At 37.5% G+C, this 24,250-nt stretch overlaps 1 protein-coding gene across 4 annotated transcripts in view; it reads right to left on the bottom strand.

Annotated features, from left to right (window-relative positions):
• Positions 1 to 24,250, bottom strand: part of ENAH (ENAH actin regulator) — a 99,740-nt gene that overhangs the window by 5,419 nt on the left and 70,071 nt on the right. For 2 of the 4 annotated variants that reach the window (XM_035558240.2, XM_035558230.2), the window contains 8 exons: positions 18,147 to 18,466; positions 16,168 to 16,278; positions 14,054 to 14,358; positions 13,658 to 13,791; positions 13,204 to 13,258; positions 12,841 to 12,889; positions 8,322 to 8,388; positions 1,660 to 1,738 (listed from right to left, as the gene is read on the bottom strand). In XM_035558240.2, coding sequence (XP_035414133.1) covers positions 1,660 to 1,738; positions 8,322 to 8,388; positions 12,841 to 12,889; positions 13,204 to 13,258; positions 13,658 to 13,791; positions 14,054 to 14,358; positions 16,168 to 16,278; positions 18,147 to 18,466 — 1,120 coding nt within the window. Of the gene's footprint in view, positions 1 to 1,659; positions 1,739 to 5,860; positions 5,961 to 8,321; positions 8,389 to 12,840; positions 12,890 to 13,203; positions 13,259 to 13,657; positions 13,792 to 14,053; positions 14,359 to 16,167; positions 16,966 to 18,146; positions 18,467 to 24,250 lie in introns of those variants that run through there. The other 2 variants (XM_035558256.2, XM_050709779.1) reach the window with 2 other exon arrangements.

Genomic DNA, 24,250 nt, shown 5'->3' with positions numbered 1-24,250 from the left:
CCATATACGCATGAACTGTCTTCAAGTAACAGCATCAAAGCTTAAGAGGTACCCTCATGCAATTTAAGCTCCTGGAGAAGGTGGGAAGAGCTGCATTCCTCCCATTAGAGAATGGATATGCCAACAAGCTGTTATGAAGCACAAGAATGCACTTGCGATGTGTCAAATACTTAATAGTAACCGCCCATTTTGTCCGAAAACAAAACAATCCACCCTAAACAATCTAGCCATCTAGACTCAGACTGCTGGAAATTTGGTACATCTGAACTTTATGAGATTATAGGATCTACACAGACTTCAACTCAAAAGAAGCACTGACAACATCATAAAATCATCTAGACTGCTATCTGCAAGTTGTAGCATGAGTGCTGAAAATCCTCCATAAAATTTGAGTACCACCTGTTTTATCTCCAGAACAGACACTACAATCCCAGGCTTTTATGTAGCCAAAAAGGATTATAAAGAAGTCAAAGATGTCTCTTTCCAGGACAACAGCAAAAAAATCATATTTGCACAGAGTGCATATCTTTTTTTACCATCTGGTTGGAACAGTTACTAGAAAATAGAAAACTGCATTTCCTCATACAAGACTCAAAAAAACCCACAGGGAATCTATTTGCGTTAACATCAGAAATGGTGGGGTGTTTTTTGTTTTTGAGCCAGAAAGAATGTACATTTCCTGAACAACCTAAGTATTAGCAGAGGCATTATGAAGCATTACAGAGAAAAAACATACAGTAGTATTATCTTACTGTCTTAGGCAGAGAACATGGAACACCTCATAGAAACGTTTTCAGATCAGTATCATCCCTACATCCCAAATATCAACTACTCTCAAAAGAGAATCTTGAATGAAAAGAAATCACCTATAATCAGCAAAGACGATCATATGGCCTCAAAGGAAGACTTCTTCGTAGCTTGAGGAACAAAGGTAAATTAAATCAATTTGCTCCTGCGAGGGTTCCTATGAGGAACTCCCTTCCTTCTAGCATGGGAGGTCTTCGTCTAAATATTAGGAATACTTTTAACTGGTATCTCCTGCCTTGACACAAGCGACAGATCTGTTGCTGAGGTCTTTGTTGCTCAGATTATGGTATGCTTGCCAAATAATTGTCATGTACAGGTAACTGTTAGAAAAGTTTTCCAAAGCATCCGGTAACATGTTTTGCTAACCTAACAGGAGGCTTCCTTCTTCACACAAGGCTCATTTCTACAGATAGCCAGAAAAGGTGATACCACTGGATGCTGTTTCATCACCAAGCTCATGACCACAAGTGCTAAACTCTGATATAAAAAAAAAAAGGTTATACTTTGGTAGGTAGAGCAGTCTTTGTTTTGGGAGGGAGGAGAGGGGAAAGAAAGGTTTTCCAAGCAAACTGATTTTACCAGTTCCATCTATAGTATCAACACCATCTTGTGTATTCTGTGTAATGCAAAAGCAGGAACAAGCATCTGGGAGAAAGTAATGGGGCTCTGTAAACAGGCATCGTACAATTATAGCTCCTAAGAATACTGAAATAAGCGCTTGGGGAAAAGTAACTACTAATAATTAAATAATTACTGAAGTTTGGAGCTAATTAAGAAAACAGTCCAAGAATGGTATTTGAGAGCTTCAGGTCCCAATACCCAAGTTTTCTATACAAAGCACAATATATGTACCTGCTTCAATCTGTCATAATCTAGACCTTCTGACTGTACTCCATTGGCACTGGGTTGCCCCGTTGGTGTAGATTTTGGTCTGCAGTACAAAAACAAATCAGTAAGTTACTGGTCGCTCATTATTACAACATACATAATACTTCTCCATCAAACTTACTAATATTCATCTATCAAAACAATATTAAAAATATGAATAAAAAGAAAAACAGAAAAAAATTAGACCCATAATACCACACAGAATGGAAACCAATAACCAAGAACGTTTTCCGCGCACTGGAAATATTAATTACCATAGGAATAAGTTATTAGTTCAAAACAAGAACAATTCAACTTGCAGACATATTTCATTGTCAGTGGTTTCCGATGTTTTTATAGTGTTCATGATAAGCTGATCTCCTTCGAATGTCAAATACTTTTCCTTTTCCCCTTTAAAACTACTTATCTCAGAAAAGGCTCTCTGAAAGAAGCACTCCCTCTTAATGAGTGCATGTTGATACTGCAACCTAGAAGCATGTGGTGTGTGGCATCACCCCTGAAGACTTTGAGAATTCAGCAGGGCAAGAGTGAATAACCTTATCTAATTCCTGCTTTGAGAAGGCATCTGGAATAGACAGCTTCCAGAAGCCCCTTCCAACCTATATTATTCCATGCATTCTAAAGCTACTGAAAACAAAGATACTGTAATGGCAGCAAGTTCTATCATATAATATTTGAGAGGAAGTTCTGATGTTTTGGTTCTGATGTTTGGTTACTCTCCTAAGACACCGAAAATTTGCCTACAAAGATTACTCTGCATTCTTAAAACAGGTTCCAAAATAAGAGGATTTTCAACCACATTTTTTTCCCTTTTTCTGATCCCCTGTTTATACAATGTGCAACTTTCAGACTCATGTACTTAACTACACTTCCAAAGGGCCTTCCATACGCACAGCTAGAAGCAGAGAGAGAAGCTAGATGCTAGGAGTAGAAATAGAGAATGGTTCTTTAAAACAGGAATGGGTGGCTGGCATCAGACAAAGAGGAAGGAATGTTCTCCTGTTCTTAATTACTTTTTACATCCTAACAATCCCTATGACTCTATAAAAGGATAAAGAAAAAATGCTTGCAAAAAATTGCTGACAGTTAATTTCAAGATGTTCCCCCAGTGTTAGAATTATTATAGGATGTGGACTTTAAGGGTAGGGTAATGGTATAATAAACTGGGTCCTATTTCACTGTACATATATGTGGTATCACTGAACAAAAAAGCCTGGCTTACATTCAGTTTCTCACTTACAAATTCTTACATAGGAGGAATTAAACACTGCATTTTTCAAGATTTGTTACTTGAAGGTACAACCTTTTTTTGTTAAGCCAGAAGGTGACCAGGCACAGGAAAAAAATAAGCCAGCAGGAAAGGTACAGTTATGCTTCTTACTTTCTTTCCCATACACAGTATCTTATTTCAGTACATGAGGGACACAAAGTAATGTATCCATTGCTTTAAAAATGCCTAGATAAATGGAAAATTATTTATGTAGCACGAACAAGCTGTGCTCTCACTCAGAAAAAAAAAAGAACCCCTATAATATACTTATTTTTTAAACAAAACCAGTACTTTCAGGTTTCACTCATCTCCCCTTACAAGATAGTAGTTTATCCATGAAGAAATAGTTTGATTACGCTCTGACTTTTCAATAATAGCAGAATGAGCCTCAATCCTGATGGTCTTCATGACTTAAAATTTGACAGACTATTTTCTTATTTGCTAACAGAAGAAAAACACTCCAAGTGCAACTCTGAACAGAAAAGGGGATGCACACTCAATTGTCATTTTGATACTACAGAAACTTCCTCAGGTTTGTACTCTCCATACTTTATCCTCTTGTTGGTTCACAGTGTGAAAAACAAAAGACATAGCATGTGACAAGAGTTGCAATTTTTTTCCACGCAACCTTTATACAGTAACATCGCATTGGCACCATTCTAATACAAATTCATAGCTACCAAGTAATCTGGTGACAGCATTTTAAACTTATACATCCTTTTTTTCTTTTTCTGGAAGGCAAGAACTCTGGCGCAAGTGGTAGAAACCTATCAACACTTATGTTTTTAAAGCTTCATGACTAATTCTGTGCACTGACAAGTTACTTATGTGAAGCCCTGTTGCACCCACGTAGGAAAAAACTGCCAATAATTAGCCATGCAAAACAGAGTCAGCAAAAGCAGTGTTTAACTGTCCCTTTGCTGATGGACTTCGCATCAAAGCAGATAGGTGCAGGAACATTCTCTGTTACACCACCAGCTCTGTTCTTCACATGGGATCAGAATACTGTTAAACGGGTTCCAAAAGAGACACTGCTAACATTACTGGACTTGAAACACACTGAAATGAAATACACGATCCATGGATTAAGACAGAGTAAGAAATATTAAATAACTTTATTGTAGAAGCACCTGGAAAACAGAATTCACCTTGTAGCCATCAGAAGATCGACGGTGTGTGCTAATGCTATGAAGACAAACCACAGTTTGGGATCTTTTACAAAAATCTTTAGATACTGACAGTGCTAAGTTCCTTATGAAAGAATTCCCTTGCTCAAAATAAAAATCAAGATGGGAACTTTGGCAATTGCTGCTGCTTCACATATCTGACGTTTAGAATGCTACTTTTGCAGTTTATACCTGAAAGCGCAAACACAGACTGACTCCAAGCAGAACAGCGTGAGTTTTTCAGATTCTCCATATATTGTTTCTGATCGTTAACTGTCTCTTTGTTCCCATATACTATATGGGCATTATAGCATTTACCCAACTAGACTGCACTAAAAAAAAGAATCAGTTTCCTCCCCAAAGCTATTCCTGACAAGAGATAACAGGGATCTACTGCGTGTTTTATTAAAAGAATTCAAACAAGAACATATTTGAGTATTTTAATAAAATTACTTATACTTTAAAGAATGTATCTCCACAAACAGACTGCTGCTTATTTTGCTCAAAATCTTTACAATAAAAAGGTAGCTCTGCCAATCTTATGCCATATATTCCTACTAGTGAAATACCTGTCTAGAGGTATAACAGGAAAGCCTTCTTAAAAACTTGACCACTCAGGTGTAGTAATACATTCAATTTTTTTCTAAGAAGTTCTGCAAGAAATTCTTCATTCAATCAAATATGAAAGACCTTAACTTGTAAACTAGATAATTACTTATCTCAGTCAAGTCTAGCTTCCCCTCTACCCAAATTATCCTTTTCCTTCTCCAGTTTGCTCAGAGAAAAGATTCATGGCGAATGCAGTTGCCATTAAGACAGATATTAGCCACTGAAAATTAGCAAATAAAACATCCCAACCATTAGTCCTAAAATGGCTACAGAGCACTCCCATGTGGTTTTTCATAGCATTGCCTAGCAGGACAGTGAGGCAACCTTCGTAATCCCTAAAGCACCTGCAAACATGCAAGATAAAGATTTTATTCATGCCAACATGCAGAATACACCACCGAAGATAAGTATCTCAAAGGAGAACTTCTTATACAAAATATGAAGTATTCACCACAGTGAGTGCTTTGATGAAAAATGAAAGTGGAATTTGATTCAATAATTCAAAGTGTTCAAAAAAAATTCAAAGCTCTAAGAAGTTTAGCTGCAGAAAGCTCTTAAAACCCAAAGAGCTTTAATGTCAGTATTTTCTGCAAAATTTTTGTACCACTACAGAAACTACAGTTTAAAATAGACAGTTATTTTTTAATTTGTGAATATTCACCCAATTGAAACATTAATTTATGTTTAATGATTCCTTTATTCTTTCATATGCTTATGTCAGGCAAAATCTATTTATCTTTACTTAACCTGTGGCAGCAAGACATGAAAATTCACTTGGAAAATTACCTGCTATTCCTGTATATTTCTTACATTTCTGAAAAATTTCTCAGGACAATGCAGAAGGTTTACTAAATCATGGCATATCCAACAAGAATTTCTAACTTTGCAGGTGGTGATTAACAGAAATCTAGTATTTATTTTGAATTCAAAGCTGGTTCTTAAACCACCTCAATTTGCCTTCAGAACCATCCAAAAACGTTCCAAAAATGCGCTTAACTGGACAAATGAAATACAAAGAAGAACCTGATCATGCATGTGGTGATTACCAATCTATGTAGAAAAAGTCCACCCTTGAATTGGTAAAAAAAAAAAAAAAAAGTAAGAAAGTAAGAAAGATTTTAATCATTAAAAAGTCTCAAATCTTAACAGGATAATACCTGTTTAATGAATCATAGAGCCTGTTTTCAGAAACAAGCAGGTTTTTCCATGGAGATTCCCGTCTATGAGTAGGGGAGAAACACTACCTTAACGAGCTATAATAGACCTTAATGTTCAGTTTTAAAACCTTAAATACAATGGAGCCTCACTGATTGTGTTCCAAGAGTTCTATTTTGAACATATCAGGAAATATGAAAAACATGTAGTTCAATACTTAAAAATCTGCGCTAGAAAATAAGGGTTTATTTTAAATAGGATAGTATTGATTTTTAACATTCATTCTGAATAACAAATCCTTTGTCTAGTTGCTTGGAAGCTCTCGAGAGAAAATATTGCTTACTTGCCATTTTCTGAAGCACGCTTTATTTAATCCCCATAAATGAGCACGTTCCCCATAAATGAGCACGTTCACTCTGTATAGGTCAGGAGCAGGTTTTCTAGGCTTAACAGGTAAAAGATAACCCCTTTCTGGCAAACATGGTATTAGTGTTTCAAGTAGCAGCACCCTTTGACTAACTCACTCAAACCTTAACAATCTGCTTGTGGACAGAGTTGTCAACTTCAGAGAATTTAGAAAAATGCAAGGATATTTAAGAGAGCCTTCTATGAATACCTTTCCTTTCTCAGTCCATGAAATATTCTTCATCCTGGTATGGTAAACCATAAACAGCGCTTGGAAAACTTTAGCTGCAGTTTTTACAATATATGCTATGGAACCTTCCAGGAGGTTATGACAGCACTGGAATAGAATACTGATATTTGATTAAACAAAGAATTCCTTATTTAAGTGCTTATAGAACATACGCTCACTGAGGCTCTAATTAGTCTGAATTAGCAGTCTATCAACATTTTCCATTGGATGACAATGAAAAGCTTGATGAAGAGACTTTCTTAACACATCTCAAGAGAAGTCTCAAAACATCTGTAATTCTTTCTAGGTCAAAAAAACGTTTTTAAACGGACTACAGTAAACTCTGAATTTAACCAGTAGAAATAAGATCAGTGAAATAGGTTGAGAATAGGAGAATCTATACCCAAATAGTCAGGTCAGCAAATACCTCAAATAATCAGATCTAAAATGCTCTAAATCTCTTTAGGATTCCTTAAAAAAAAAAAAATACTTCTGTGACAAGTTCCCCCTCAATATCATGTATTTATACCCCAATCTGCTTGAAAATAAGAGATCTCTGTTAAAGCATGTAAGATCTACCAGGTAGGTGTAGGAAGAAGAAATCAAGGCAAAGTTTGTGAAGCAGTATTTTGTTACACTGGCAGTAGAACAGGGAAGACATCACCACCAATGTTACTTTTTTTTTTTTTTTTTTTACAAAGCAAAACCAAACAAAACAAAAACAAATGAACAAATGAAAAGAGACCCACAATACAAGCAACCAGAATCAAGGCTGGAGAGATTTTAAGTTACTGGACTTAGTAATTTCTGGAATTAAGACATGGATACTGATAGTCTGATAGTGTTTAGTACTTAATTTTAGAACTGATGAGACCTCAATGGCAACCTCAATGACAAGTAATGCCATTTAGAGAATTATTTTCTTCCCAAATCAACAAATCTTGTATAGCTGTTTCCAATATGCCAGAATTCTAATGAGAATTGAAGTAATTTCAAACAGAATATTCTCAGGTTTAACACATTCTTCTGTTGTCTTTTGAGAAATTCAGGTAACTTTTTCAGATTATCACAGGTCAGAACCTTTTAACCTCTGTATCCAGAACACACAGGAAAACTAAAACTAAAACTAAAAAACTAAAATGAGCTACAAGCCTACTTAACGTAATTTTATTACTGAAATGCCTACCGTCATGCCCAGTGCCAACAGGAATTCCAGTTGACAAGTTACCAACAACCAGTCAGTACAGTGAAGGATGCATAATACTCCATAGCTCTTTAGGATGTTTCTTTGGATTGTTATGAGGCAACTACTGAAAACTGTCACTGAACCAAACCTCACCAAGATGCTTAAATATCAAGATATAGGTTCTATAATTAGCACAGAAATAGAAAGGAGAAAAGCTATTCAGTAGATTTATTACTGAATATATGAATGATAGCACTGAACTTGGTCCCCCCTGCAGGAAATTTCAGACTTAAAAATGTAAGGAAATAGAAAGAATTAACCCTTTCTGTAAGCAAATATATACCACAATTATTGAAGTTATATGCCAACAATTATTAAGTAATCTTTTTGCTTTACTTTTACCATGAAAATTTCACTTTTCACCATTCTTCAAAAGCAACACTTTATTCTTAATTAAAATTGCCAAAAGCAGTTTCATAGCAGGACTTTTAAACCCCAAAATTTTGCTTTGTATTATTTTTGCTATTTTAGTCAAATATCTTTAGTAGCATGAGCAACAACAGCAAACTTATAGAAAAAGATAGCTACTGGTACAAAATGGAGTACCTGGATATAACAGGCGACTTGCTTCCATTCACTGTATTTGTTCTTTCCCAAGGCTTTCTTGTTAGTTCTGTCAAACACAGAAAAAATAAAAACTATTGTCTTCCATTTGTTGTATAATTATGTGAAGACGCTTAAGTACCTAGCAACTTAAGTCAGTCATTTTCCTTTTTTAAACTACATTGCATTAGTTCTTTAATATTAAGCTACCTCCTGTTATATTCGTCTTATTTTTAGTCATGCAACCATTCACATTGTGATAGCATCTTTGAGACATCTAGACATTGCAAATGCCATTTGATTCTTCACAGAATCACGGAATGGTTGAGGTTAGAAGGGATCTCTGGAGATCATCTGGGTCCAACCTCCCTGCCAAGCAGGGTCATCTAGTGCACGTCTTAAACCAAGTGGGAAAAGGTCTGCCTTGCTTTATGTATTTTATTGCTTTAGTTGTGAAACATGGAATTCTGGAACCATAACTAAACAGTCAGCTTCAGATACTGGGGGAGTATGTTTTTAAACTAAAGGAGTTTCCCTAACCTGTTAACAAATTACATAAAAATAATTCAGTGTTAATTTCAATGAAGCAACAGCAGTAATGAGAAAACTTCACACAACTAGAATACCTTTCAACAACAAGGTATTTATTTTCCACCAAAGTTGTGTCCCCTTTTTGGGATGCTTCTAACATTGCAATGCATAATTACCTCTTTCAAAACAGACTCAAAACTAAAGGTACATTTTGCACTTGGATCCAGAAAAGTAGTAGTTTACTTACCACAGCATGATACAGGACAAAGTTTTACTGGGTAACTCTGCTATTGCCTAGGCAGCTTATACACTGAAGGTCAAACACTTTATTATATGTTGCAGAAGACGACTTCTGGGCCTAGTCCACAGACAGTAATTTGTATTCAAGTTGTAAAAAAAAAATACCTATCTTTATATAATCTCATGCTTCATTTTCCATTACAGAGCCTGTTTATAGTTCTGTTCATAATCCTCTCCAAGCAACTTTGACTCACTCACCATCTTGAGTTTATTACAGCAATCTTTGTTTGTCAACAACAGACAGAAATAAAACAAAAAATAACAAACAAAAACAAGCAAACATTTCAGCTAAGGAGTATTGTTTGTTATTGTATGGCGAATGAGACTATTTCCTTTAGTGGTCTTACCTAGCCCTTCCTCATGACATAACTATCACTACAATGGTTTCATTCCATATTGGTCAGGTTTTCATTCCTTACAATCTGTACAAATGAAAACATTATTTCTATACTGTGAATTTTTATTACTTGCTTGCTATTGTTACTTAGGTTTTTAACATATCTGTGATCTTTTAAGTCTTTATTTCTGGTTTGGTTGAGGATTGGTTTTGTTTTGTTTTTAATTGCTGTTTTGTTCCCATTATTTTGTACTGTTCAACTCTGCTACACTGGGCAAGCTGAAAGGCAGAAATGTTCTTCTGAATCTCATACTAATCAGGAAGCTCTCCGGCATTCAACAGAATTAGAAGAATATCTGAACTGCAGAAGTCTACTAGCATAGTCATCTCTGACCCAGTTAATTACACATTGCCAATGCTAGTAATAGGTCTCAAGCTTTATTACTTTGCTATACGAGGCTTCAGGATTTGTCCAGCCTTGGAATTTTTAGCTGTATTTGCAAAATCATCTGAGAATTTTTTTGCCACAGCTGCAGCTTGCTCAACCACCATAATTACTATATAGCTGAAACAGCAAAATTATTCAAGTTTCATGTCTGTTGTCTATTCTACGTTTTTGAGCTTGCTTTGTTTATATTACCTAAGATGTTTTAAGTCACATTTTATTTAGCTTTATGTAACTGTGTGTTTCTTCCCCTAAAAGGAATACACCATTTGCAGAGGACTTAACAGGTCTACGCAATCATGCCATAGCTCTCCCTGTAAGCACAAGAGGAGAGAAAGTGCATAGCTTCTTAACAGAGCTGAAGTAAAAATAAACTCAAGGAGACCAGAAGAAATGTCTCCCCTTTCAACATCATACTCCTCCTGACAAAGAATCTGGAACACTGGTAGTTCACAGCACATAGGAAGGGTAAACTTAACATCCAAGTAAGACGTAAATGCTAGCTAGTCCCTGCATAACAATTTCAATCGTATTATTAATGGCAATTATACATAGTTACACAACTAGACTAAGCACTGATATCCTGTAACTGAACAAAGACTAATTGTTTAATATTTTAGCAGCCTGCTCAAAACAACACTAGAAGCTTTGTCACAACAGATCCACCACTCAGATTGCTCAGCATACTTCTGATAAAACTATCAGATGTCTATCTATAGAAAACAATGCTACGTAGGGCCTCTAAGAAACACCACAGCTCACAAATCATCATTTCTCATTCAGTAACATAGAATTCAAAAAAGAACACCACTCGGACTGTGTCATACGGGGCTAAGAAAAGATTCATCTTCATTTTGGTATTATTATACATCAGATTCAGTATTTTAATAATAGTTGTAATAATTCAACTCCTCACTTGACAGCCCTGATGTTTCCACCTGTCCTTCTCAAGTCAAACAAGCAAGGAAAACACTTTTCCTTCCTTACATATATTACTCCTAACTAAATTCCTACTTTTTGGCAGCCATGTAGGTAGATTTTTCCATTCTTGGAATATCATCACTTCAGAGAACTGGTTCCTCTGGAAAGGTAACTTTTACCACCACACTTGCCACCATGATGTTCTCGTCCCTCACCAATCACCAGCTGTGTAGTTCAACCCTTTCTCCAAAGGCTCCTCTCCCGAGAGCAGAATACTTCTGTAGCATGACAAATACTTTGATGTGAAGGAATGGGGACAGACAGATGGCAAACTCATCAAATGTAAATTTATGATAGTAACAATATATCTGTTGTTCTAAAAGGTAGATGTATTTCTCCCTAAATATTTAGGATCCTTATTCCTGAGTATCTCACTGAAAGTTTCTGCATTTCATCCTTGTCTAGTAACACCACCTATACACATAGCGTAAGTTTTTTCTAGGCCCCTAAAATAGCACATTTGAAAACCGCCTGCTTATTATACTTGCACTGTAGTACATTATTGCAATAAATTTTTGAATTTTTGACCTGGCCTCTACTTAATATGCCAAATATTCCTCTTAAACATTTTAAAGACATGCTCCAATGATGATGCACAGCATTATCAAAACATTTTACATCATCAAGAAATGAGGTGGAATCTCTCTTCTAATGAAAGACTCATCTCCAGGTGCATTTAACATTTAAGTTCAAAGAGGCTTCTCATCACAACCACCAACCAAAGGAACTACTTTATTTCCTTCCACTGTTTTTGATTTCCCTCTTTTTGTCCTATATTATTAGGAGAAGCATCCCAAAAAGCAGACATTTACCCGATGCTAGCATCACCTCCATGTTAATAGAACAAAGCAAACTCTGAAGAAAAAAATATGGAAAACGATACGTCATTTACTGCCTTGCAATCCAATTTCTTTTAAATGACCTGCTTTATCTCAATAGTAACAGCTTTTCCATTATTTGCATTAAGACACACCTAGCTCCGTGTCTCTTTTTATCCCACAGCTAGTGTTTACCCAGAACTTGATCGCCCTACAGCAATGGCTTTCAACAGTAAGACCTGCAAAACTTCAAGTGGCCGAATCATCTAGTGAAGAAACACACACATGGGAAAGCAATCAGAGAAAGCTAAAACATAATGAACATTGGTGTGTTCATTACCCAGCCATTTTCCTTTTTCCCCTCTGCTTCCAGAGGGGAAGCAGCATCTCTTGGGATGACAAACTGCACATTGTCCCCGCTATGCACAGGGTAAGACCTAGGAAGCTAACATTCAGGAAGGTACTACTGAAGTACAAGAGAAGAACAGTCCCAAGTGTCAGCCAAGTTTCGTAATACAAGTATTTACAGTATGAATACATATGCATGCTGATAATACACACTGATCGACTACAGAACTGGTGATACAAAAGCTTTCCTTACTGACTGCAGCAGAAGTGCATACTACACAGCTCCTAACTCCGCCACAGTCATACATCAGCAGAGGAATTAATGCTTAAAGAATTTCTACACTGTGCACTTCTACTGATTCAGAAGAGACATTTACACAAGCGAATCCTTACTGAGCTAAGTGGTAACTGTTTACATCTGACCGACAGTTTTCTATGCCTGACTTGAAGGAAACAAAACTACTGCACCTGCTCATGTCCTGTAATGACAACGACAGCTTGCTTTCATATTCACTGTCAGCTGTTTCCATGCATCAGCTCCACAGGTTCAACACAATAGGATAGTGCATTTGGTATAGTGCTTCGGTAGATGTTTTTATCTGCTGCCTTCTGAAACATTTCTGAACCCAGAACCATTCTACAGTAAAATGTCAGGTTGTAATCAAGGACTAAGAGCCAGACTCCAAAATTTAACACAGCTTATTGAGATTCATCATTAGATTTTAGCATTAGAGTCAGAGTTCACAAACCTATGCTACTTACCAGGTGTGCTTGTTGAAGAAGCCTTAGAAGTCGAAGACTCTGATTCTTCCTGATTAACAGGGAAGAGAAAGGAAGGAAGAATAAAGGCAGGGGTGAGGGGCAGAGAGAAAAAACACACCTTTGACTCTTGTGAACCTAGTAAATGAATCTCAACCATTTGAATACTTGATTCTTTTTTTTTTTTTTTAAACAGAGACTTAATAGTTCTGCTCAATTTTATGCAGAAAGTGAACAAACAATATAACCTTCACAAAATAGAAGATATGTATATAAGTATGGTAAAGTATAAATAATTTCCATGACATCATTAGAATCTTTTTCAAGTATCGAGTAACTTGATGTAGATAAAATTTCTCAACTCACGGTCTTGTCTTCTTTCTGGTCTGGTTCTGTTGATCCCTTTTCAGCAATTCTTCTCCTATAAGCAGAGACAAAAGTTACCAAGATCTTAAAGCCATGATGATGAAAGACTGCTGTTCACTGTAATTAAGGATACATACAGCTTGTTATCTAGATAACTAAATATAAGCATTAAAGTACTTTCAGAATGCTTTAATTGACAAAGCCCTCTTTTCCAAGTGATTTTGGGATTCCTTATCCTTTTGAAGTTTGTATTCCCTACCGCTGCACAAAGACTTACAGAGAAGAAAAGTACTCAATTATACTCAAGTAAAAATGGCTATTCACAAAATGTTATCAACTTCACAAAGCAACCACATGAGCAAGCACATGTTTGTTTGATCCTTAGCCAGCTGAAAACAGACACCAAGAATCTTACCTCTAAGAGCAGCTACAGCACAGAAACAGCTACACTTACCTCCTGGCCAACAGGGCACTCATTTCTTCCATCAAGCCACTGCCTCCCAGGGGAAGTGGCCCATTTCCACGGCCACTGTCTGTTTTAGATGGAGCAGAGCCTCCTCCTCCACTTGAACTGGAGGAGTCTTCACCCTTTTCAATACACAAAGTAACAGTGTACATGCAAACAGTTATAGCTGACAATAAAATAAGCAAAGCTCATGTAGTAGAAAGAAACAATTGTATAAAGACTGTAGCAGCACCACCTGTAACTTTTTAAATAACGAATTACGCCTATCCAAAATGTATTTTACAGGGCTATTAATCTGAAACAAAAACTACAGCCAGTTCAGGAACACAGAATTTAGAAACAGAAATCAGAAAAAAAAAACAAAATGACAATAGTTGCATTTACCCGTGACACTTTCCGAAGTTTGGCTCCAGCAAGTGCAGCTGCTAGTCCAGTTAGAGGGCGATTTTCTTCAGACATAAATCCAACGGAAAATCCAGAGGCAGGAAGGGGGGGAGCAGGAGGTGGGAGGGGAACAGCAGGTACTTGGCTAGGAAGAGGAGGAGGTGGTGGTGGTGGTGGAGGCCCTGAAGGTGGAAGTGGAGGTGGTGGTGGTGGGCCTGGAGGAGGTGGGGCTGCTGCCGAAGACTGAGATGGGCCAGGGGGCAACGGGGGTGGGGGAGGAGGTGCAGGTGGTCCTTGGACAACACCTAGTATCAAAGAGAAAAAAAAGACTATATTAAGGATTTTGAAAGGAAAGGCCTTATTCTCTCTCAAAACACAGGTTCATTTTCTCTGTGTATGAGAAGTTAATACCGGTAAGTGTCCTTTCTGTAGGCAAGAGAACACTCCAAGTTTCAGCACGGGAGAACATTCTTATTAAATGCACTAAAAGTATTATATAGTACGCTGTAAGAGACCAGAATTTCAGAGCCATTTAAATACAATAACCCTCCAGTTAGGTTTTGTGTTGCAGCCAAGAACCTTCAGAAGGGAAGCAAGCAAAGCTTTTAGAGTCAAGTAATGTACAAGTATCAAACTGCAGAAGAAAAAAATTACTTATCAAAATGGTGCTAAGTAAGAAATGACTCCTCATTGTACCTATGAGCATTTAACGCACCACCCAAGCATCTGCACCCTGGAAGTGTTCGAGTTCCAACACTGGTTTCTAAGCCTGAATAAGTCTTTCCTCCAAAAAACATCACAGGAGTCAACTTTAATAATTAAACACAAACACTAATTAGTGAGTTAGAAGACTGACATTTCAACCTGACGAGGACAAGCTCTTCCATTTATTTATGATTCCTTAAATCTTTTACAGTACAGATATGCAGTACAAAGTTTGTTTTAAAGAAAGAATGTTTGGATGTTTAATGCAGCTGCTGAAGTGTTTATATTATAGGAACAATTTCAGGAATTGTGATTAAGAAAACAGCCCCACACATCAACTCTATTCCCTTGCTTGACTACAGAACTGATATAAGCTAGTGGAAGTCAGCAACCACCTTAAGCCATCTCTAAAGGCAGGAATTTCATTCGAAAGCCGCCCTGGTTTCCTATCATGCTAACCCTTGAGTAAGTTTAGAAGCATTTTAAACTCTCTAGTGATTACTCACCATCGAAATGCATGCTTTTATTCCATAAAAAAAAAAAGACCACTCACCCTATTTCTACTCAACCACAGAGTAGCTCACAACTTAATGCAACACATGTACAAATAGGATCTACTCTGCATGGCTTGTGTGATGAAGCTACATTCTACTTATCCCCCCGGATCCCCTCTACCCAAACCCTTAGCTAAGCTACTGCAGTCTTATATACATAAGACCTAAATCTATTAAGTCACTATAAAACAGGATTCAGGTTAACAAAGACATTTACATCCACGTGAAACACATTTATATCACATTGGTAGAGTGTCCGTTAAGACTGTCATCTGCTTAAACTAACTGTCTTTTTTTTTATACTGAAACTTTTTAATATTCTGGTAGAACACCACAGAAAGACCAATCAATCGCCTTACGTGCGTGCGCATACAGCACACACCTCAAAATGAACACTGTCCAGAAAGAAATGCTGTAATTGTTATGCACCACCTTCTAAATTTTAAGCTACTTTGTGAGTATCAAAGCGGTTCAAATTATTCCTTACTTAAGGTCATACGTCTAAAGCCACATACACATGCTCCTGCTTCACCTGCCATTAGGAAACTAACGATGCTGCCTATTAATGCAATGGTCCCAATAAACTAACAGTGCAAGATTTACCAAGCAAGTATTTGACAAGCTCTGTTCTCAACAGATGAGAGCTTACGAAACCAGAATTTTACTTATGACAGACCACAGAACTCTGGCTCTTCTCCCTTAGCAGTTTCCAGATGGTATTTCGTTGTGGTATTAAGATCACTGCAACTTTTGAAGCGTTTTGTTAATTCTTCGGAGCAGTTAAGGGCTTTGATACAAATTGTTTTTGACTGCATTACTGATTAGTGAATTAGTAGCAATAACAGAAAGCCTTACCCTGCTGGGTCGTAGGTTCAATCGGCTGAGAGGCTGCCTGCAAGACTGGCTCAGAAGCAGAGGAGTCTCCCAGCACAGAGTTTAGAGAGTTCTCAACAGAGGCAGGGGTAGCTGCAGAGGGAGAAGGGAGAACACTAGGCTTGGATGAGGGAGTCGAGGCATTAGGGGAGTTTGGAGAAGGAGAAGCTTGAGGTCCAGAGAGTGACAGAGGTGGAAAGGAAGGCAGTGGTGGGGGAGGAGGTGGCGGAGGTGGAGTTGGACCTGAGGTAGGCGAAGGAACTGGATAAGTCACATTTTCAGAAAGCCCATTAGGAGCTGTGGGAGATGTAGGCATTTGGGTCGCTGGATTAGAAGCTGACACTGGGAGGACAGGTCTTGGACCAGTAGCTTTGCCTGGTGGACTGCTTATCATTACTGGAGGTGACGGGGGAAGGGGAGCAAAACTGGGCGCAGACCAAGCAACAGGCTTTGTATTTGGAGGCAACGTCGCTGGGGCATTCACAGGAGAAGGGGGCCGAGAACTTTTGTTCAGTGGACGAGGAACCGTAGCATAATGGGGAAGAACAGGGTGGAAAGCTGAGCCTAAAGATGTAGCAAAACGTGATGCAGAGTGCCTTAGAGGCGGTGTAGGGGGAGTGGAAGTCGGTGGTGCAGAAGTCACTACAGCATACTCCGATGTGGACTCTGACATTGGTGCTGAGACTGCTTTTGCATATGATGGAGGAGGTGCTGAAGGAGGCTGGCAACTGGAGTATTCAGGAAGTGTAGTGCTATACGGGGAGTTGTCGAAAGATGGAGCTGGACAGAAGATGGAAAGCAGCAGCAAAGGCAGGATAAAAAAGGAGAAAGAGAAAAAGGGAGCTAATGAAGCAACAAAACCAGCATTCAAACAAAATGTATAAATGTAGACTACAGTTAGTACCAGAGGATTAGGCACAAGTGAAAATACTGTTAGGAAAGTTTTATATATTATCAACAGCTGCTTAAATTTTACCAACCATTTTTGTGCCAACATTTGAATTTACAAATATGTTCTAGGATAAGTTTTCTCAAATCCCATCTGTGAGATGGTTAGATACAGGGTTGATTAATCAGTCTTATCAGCTTTTATCTTCTTGTTTTGTTGCAAATTGCAAGCAAGTGTAGTGATCTTAACATTTGGTACAATATTTTATTAGTAGAATTGTTAACACAGGCAGCATGTAAATATTATCTCTCTTCCCTAGAATAAGCTCCATCACAAACTTCAAAGTAGTTGGAATAAATCTACCAATAAAATCCTCTTTTCTAAAGTGACTAGTTTGTTACATAGCATACTCTGACTTTTACCACAACATGACTTCTTATTTAAATTGAGTTTGTTACTAAAAGACGAAGTGCTTGACTAGTGTTCCATTACATTAGCTAAGGGAAAGGACTTCTAATTATCACTGGACACACTTCTAAAGGCAGTGTATTATCTTATCTACAAATTCATATAATACTTTTCAGTGTAATTCACTACGATCATAAGTGAAGCAAAAGTTCATACCGAAAGGCATTTCTCACACTATTACTTCACCTTATTTAGATACATACCCTCTACGTAAACATATTCAAGCTAGTTTTGTCAAATTATCTGATGAGAATACATCTTGTTTAACAGAGCAAACAACAACAAAATATTTAGAAATTTCAACTCATCATACTTGAACCAATGCTGGAGGTGCCCAACACGATTCAAGTTCTTCATGCAATCAGGAAGTAAAGCAATGGAGCAAACAAATATTTTTACGTTCTATTTCACGGTTAGTGGAAAATTATGACAGGAAAGTCATCCTGGACTTCTTGCCATAAGAAAGAAAGCAATTCCACCAAACAAGTTATATACTGACTGCTCTTGCACAGCTATACTCACTGCCCTTGTTTGTCGCCTCCCACGCCATTACCCAAACACGAAGAGTATGGTACTTGAACACATTCAGTTTTGAAATTCTTACCAGCATTTGAAATTCTTCTCTCTCTTTCCCATTCCAATTGTTCCCTTTCCAACTGCTCTTGCCGTTCTCTTTCTTGCCTTTCCCGTTCAAGTCGTTCAAGTCTTTCTCGATCCTGCCTCTCTTTTTCCTGTCTCTCCCTTTCTAGGCGCTCTTGCCGTTCCCTTTCTTGCCGTTCTCGCTCCAGTTGTTCCTGTTCAAGGCGCTCTCTTTCAAGTCTCTCCCTTTCTAGCCTTTCTCTCTCCAGTCTCTCCCGTTCCATTCGTTCACGATCCAGCCTCTCTCGTTCCAGCTCTTTTTGCCTTTGTTGCTCTTGCAACTGTCTATAATCATGGAAAAAAAAAAGAAAAGACTAAGCTGCAAAGGTAAAACCAAGAATATCAAATAGCTATTAGAGGACAAAAAGATAAAACAATGAACAGTCTTTGCAACTGTGAGAACAAAAACACGGCATTTGCACCTACACAAAATTCTAAACTGTACACGTTATTTTTTGGAGCTGGATAAAAGGTGTATTACATTTACAGTAAAAAGACTCATATACCCAGTTTCACAATATTAAATTGGTTAGGAGGAAAGACAGCTTTCAAGAGGTAGGAATAGAAAGCTGTTGCTGATAATTCACTCACTGATGCAATCTTGAGTTTGGGATATGGAGTTACATTTGTTCTTTGCATGGTATTTTATACTTGAAGCAGTGAATAAAAACAGTAAAATAGCAATATCACAAATACCCACCAAAAAAAACCACATTAGATCTTTCACATAAATTAGTCGACTAGTATTTATCCAAATTTTACAGAAGCAAAGTGCATAGTTTATACATGCCTCTCCACTTGCTGACTACATACACCGAAGTCTCATCAAAACGGGAGTTGAGAAAACTGAAGAAAAACTTCAGGGGAAAACTAGACAGGATCATTTAAAAAAAATAAGGTGCAGCAGACAGAGAAACCCTGCTGGAAGCTGGCAGGGTTTCCAGCCCTTAGGAGCCATTGTGAACAAAAGCAGAGTGGGGGAAAATGTGGAGAGGAAGAAATCAAGTAAACAACCATGCAAAGGCAACAGAATTTCCTAGGGGCAAGAAGTTGGGTGTTCCTTATTGTTGTTCTTTAAGAATTTGTTGCCATTAGGTTGGCTGGAAGAAAGGAATTTCCCACACAAAATAGCAGGAAAAGCTATATATAGCCCTATTTTTTAAAATTTTAATATATATTTTCTCTATTTGTTTTTTAACAGTCAGATAAGATGCATGATTCTAGTCAGCTAAAATACAGCTTTTTGATTTTCAAAGCTTCTTCATCTCTTGGGAGAGCTCACTACTAAAAGAAGAATTAGGTACATCCTCCTCAAAGCTGTGGCTGCTACGTTCCTACCAGTATCTATCACTGAAAAAACATGTCAGTTATCATCTGCTTTTTTTTTTTTAATCATTGCATTTAAAAATAAAAACTTGTATATTAAGCACACAAACTTTTCTGCTGCACTTCAGCCGCAAGCTGAAGGTAGCTTCCCAACAAATATGAAACTCAGCCAGCTTTTAACTATAAAAGCAAAAAGGAGACCTAAATTTTGACACCTTAATGCATTAGATATATTTTCTATATACTGCTTTTATTTAGAAAGGTCATTGGTAATCCTACATTACGCACCTAATTTTACACATGCCTGAAAACATAGGGAACTTCAGCTAGTTCACTTAGGTTACACTTGCAGAAATGGAAACGCCAGCCCATGCACTGTTATTATTCAAATCCATCCTATTTCATACCAGTATTCTTTAAAAAATAAAAAGAAATCCCACACTGAAATGTTGATAATTTGTTAATTGCTAAAAGCAATTAAGCCCCAGTTATGTACAGCAGAAGGACTCTTCCTTACTGAAAACATTACCCAACATCCTCAGAAGCTGCAAAATAGTTCTGCTTCTGCATCAGTTCTTCTGCCTGCTACTGTTCTCACTTAAAACAAAGTCGTAGGAGCAGTAACTAAGAAATTAGAGCTACAACTCATTTCATTAAATGCTTGATTTTTAGCATTTCAAGTCCACCAAAAGGTCTTTTAATTGACTGATACGTTTTTGGAACCAGTAGAGGATCTCTGCAAAACGTCAAGAGAATATAACATAAACCACAGAAATTTAAGCTTCAAAAATATTTTTGGCATTACATTTTTAATTGCTATGTCTCGTACAAATCTAGTTTTCCTGTGTACTCTCCTTCCCTCAGATAAAAATATATATTATTAGATGAAAGTGGGGTTTTCCTTCTAACTTCAACTAAATCATATTTGGCTCTTTTTTTGTGCAGATGTTTGTATCTAAAAGGCTATTCAGAGCAGGAGTCAGCGCTTACTCTAAAACAGCTGTGTTAGTTTTATTTTCTTCTAATTCATTCAGCAGAAATTAGCATATTTTATCTAGGAAGCTACACATTGTTAATCCTAAAACTAAACGTAGATAAGGTACTAAGTTATAACCATTTCAAGCTATATTTAGTTTATGAATCTAGAAGGTATCAGTTCACTGAGTTTAATAACACATCAAGCAACTGCAAGATACTTAAATGCTTTTTCATATATGTATTTTTAAAACAGAAATAGAACCTTGATATAGGTCACTTCTCCCAGAAGTGAAACGTCACAAAGGCAGTTCTGTGATAAGCCATACCAAGAACTGTGCCATTTCATATTTTCACAAGCAACCTGGAAAAGAAACAATGAAGTGTCCCAGACTCAGTTCCTTAATATTAAGTTTTTTAGGATAGCAAGGACGATGACAGATTGTGAAGAAGTACAGGTGGATCTTCTAACTCCAAGTAACCAGGCAATAAAACTGGCAAATAAAACAACTGGGATATAGCTGATATGATGTAGGGGGAAGAGGAGAATTCTGCTAATTCACATATAAAATGCTGGACTGACTAAATGCTGGAATATGACTCAAGACTGAGGGTTCTTTAAAAATATCCATACAAGTGTTCTGTTCAAAAAAAGTTAGCTAGACCCTTGAATTAAGAAAGGACTACGGAACAGCATGGAAAATATTACCCTGCTTCATAAATCCATTGGTTAATCTGCATCTGTGTTCATGTATCTCAGAAGGCAAGAAAACAGCAGAACTGAAAAGGTTCAAAGAGCGGCAACATTATGATGAAATGTACCAAAGAGGTTTCACACAAGAAAAAAATAAGCTGGAATTCTGCATTCTGGAAAAGACAACTGTAGGTCTAAAACCTTGAGCAATGAGGACATCCTAATACAACATCTAGGAGGAAAGATTCAACTCAACTAATACAAATTGCAAAGGCTCAAGAAAAAAGAGCACCTTTGCACATCAGGCAGATGAGATGTAGAACTCCTTGTCAGTGATTCAAGGAAGAAACCCCACCACAAGAAAAAAAATGTAAGGGCACTTAGAAAGCAGAAATTGTGTCAGGCATAAAGGCTGTAGAACCAAAAATGCCCAGAGGATGGCAGAGCAGCAGGGGGAAGTATTCAGGACATTTAACATGTTTGAGTAATTAAGCTCAATGGATGTTTGCTCTGGCTCAGCAGGGGGGACTTTTTGTTAGCTTTATTTCAAGTTTTTCTAACTATTGAGAGGGGTATGTGCATGCACATATGTATTGACTAGTTCTAATATGCGTGAACACATTAAGAACTCATTTTGCTTATTAACACCAGGATAAATTCGTTTGCATTGAACTCCATGGCTTTGTTTAGTTATCATTTGTTAATGTAATTTTAAAATTGTCAGAGAACAAAACATATTATGCAAAAGCATTAGGAGATTAAGAAGGGTCATTACACACCAATTTACGCATTTCTGAAATGTCAAGGATTTGGTACATCTAAAAGACAGGAATATTCACGAACATTGTGAAAGCAATACATGAATATTGTTCAGCCATAGAAAGCACACTATCTAGCAACCAGGACAACTTTTTAGGATCCAAGGGAACAGCTTGAAACTGCAACAGGGTCAATTCAGGCTGGGTATCAGGAAAAGGTTCTGCAGCCAGGGGCTGTTCGGGCACTGGAACAGACTCCCCAAGGCAGTGGTCACAGCACTGAGCCCGCCAGTGTACATGAAGCATTTGGACAACGCTCTCAGAAACAAGGTCTGATATTTTGGGTGGTCCTTTGGGACCCAGGAGTTGAACTCGATCCTCGTGGGTCCCTTCCAACTTGGATATTCTATGATTTAGATATAGAGGCACTACTAATGCGTCCCAGCACGCTAACTTATAGTGAAATGCATATTATAGATTCATAGAATCATTAAGGTTGGAAAACACCTACAAGATCATCTGGTCCAACCATCCCACTACCACCAATGTCACGCGCTAAGCCATGTCCCTAAGCACCACGTCCAGCCTTTCCTTGAACACCCCCAGGGATGGTGACTCCACCACCTCCCTGGGCAACCTGTCCCAATGCCTGACTGCTCTTTCTGAGAAGAAACATCTCCTAATTTCCAACCTGAACCTCCCCTGGTGCAACTTGAGGCCATTCCCCCTAGTTCTAATGACTAGTTATCTAAAATTGTGAATTACTATAATCTAACGGCTGAGGTACATTAACAACAGTTAACGCTGTGCTATAAAACTGGACAGCACATCAGTCATATGCAATGTGGGTACTTTTACACTGGTTTAGATATTAATAATCAACTTCAGAATAGCTACCAGCTGTATCATGCATCCTAGTCACGAAACTATTTCTTTTTGGATCTTAATTAGTTTCACACCAAAACCACCTTAGACTTCACTCTGGGGATGCTGGTTTGATTTTTTTTGTTTCTTTTTGTGTGTTCTTCTTTGTGTTTTTTGTTGTTTGTTTTTATGTTTTTATTTGTTGTTTTAAAAATTCCAACAGCTTTTAAAGTTAAAGCAAGTTATTTTCTCTTTTTCTTGCCCCTACACTTTTGTCCAGCTGAGGACAGTCAGAGGATTAAGAAAGAATCATAGTTGTAACAGTAACTTGCGACTCTGAACTCCATCAGCATTAATTCCTCCTGTCCTTTGATCAGCTAGGAATCAGAAGCATGACTACAGTCCTGAAATATCACAAGGATAAACACGCAACAAGCAATGTACTCACCGTTGCATCCCTGCTGAAAAAAATCTGCAAGTGTCAAAGTGATCAGTATTACTGGAAGTTATTAGAATCTTGCATGAAAACAAGAAAACAACATTGCTGTTAGCCTACCCAGGTACACATAAAGCCTTCCTGGTTTGTACTGAATCAACTCATAAAAGGGAGTAACAACTCAGAAGCAATGCTACTATCTCAGCTCTTGATGTTAAACAAAATGAGCGAGATCACTTTCTAGCATGCCTTTAGCAAGTTACAGCTGAAAAAGTAACAGAATCACACAAGGCAACTACAAAATTATTCCAAATTAATATTATCTAATACTTTGAGATCTGTATTTTTTGACAAAAAAATAGGTTGTCTTAGCTTGTGTGAGACTGAAATCCGTAGGCCCCTTCATTAAAGATTTCAATATAGCCAATCAAAAGAATCGAAGCCTCAGTCAATTCTCTTAAAAGATGACCACTACCACACGAGCTGAGGGGAAGACAAAGATCTCAACTGTATCAAGAAACTTCGCATTTGCTGGTGAAACAATATTCTGTGTCAAAACAGACTTAATGGCTATAGAGAGACCATCCTTTTCTGGGACTTCTCACTTTTCACCTTGGTCACCTGTAGAAGTGTTACTGAAAGCGTCTCCATTTGTGCAAAGACTTAAAACAGCAAGCGGATGCCTAAGAATTAAACAAATCTCATCCCTCATCCTGTCTAAAAAAAAAAAAACACCACCAGAACTGTTGTCATAGGGGCACCAAGAGGAAAAAACCTACATTAACAAATTCATTGCTAAAACAGTTACTGAAACCAAATAGATGTCTGTTCTGACAGGTCACCTTGTTTCCTCAGATGGAAGTTCTTCGTGTACATTCACATAAACCTTCAAGATGCTAACAGTGGCGTATTTTCACCTTGGCTGTGAGACCAGGCCACTAACATTCTTCCTAAAAAGATGACAAAACTGTGCCAAGACGACAACATATCAACCTGAATAACAGAATTCATCCACA

This window comes from Cygnus atratus, chromosome 3, assembly GCF_013377495.2.
Source record: "Cygnus atratus isolate AKBS03 ecotype Queensland, Australia chromosome 3, CAtr_DNAZoo_HiC_assembly, whole genome shotgun sequence".
In the NCBI taxonomy this organism is placed as follows: domain Eukaryota; kingdom Metazoa; phylum Chordata; class Aves; order Anseriformes; family Anatidae; genus Cygnus; species Cygnus atratus.
This window is presented reverse-complemented; position numbering and strand designations above follow the sequence as displayed.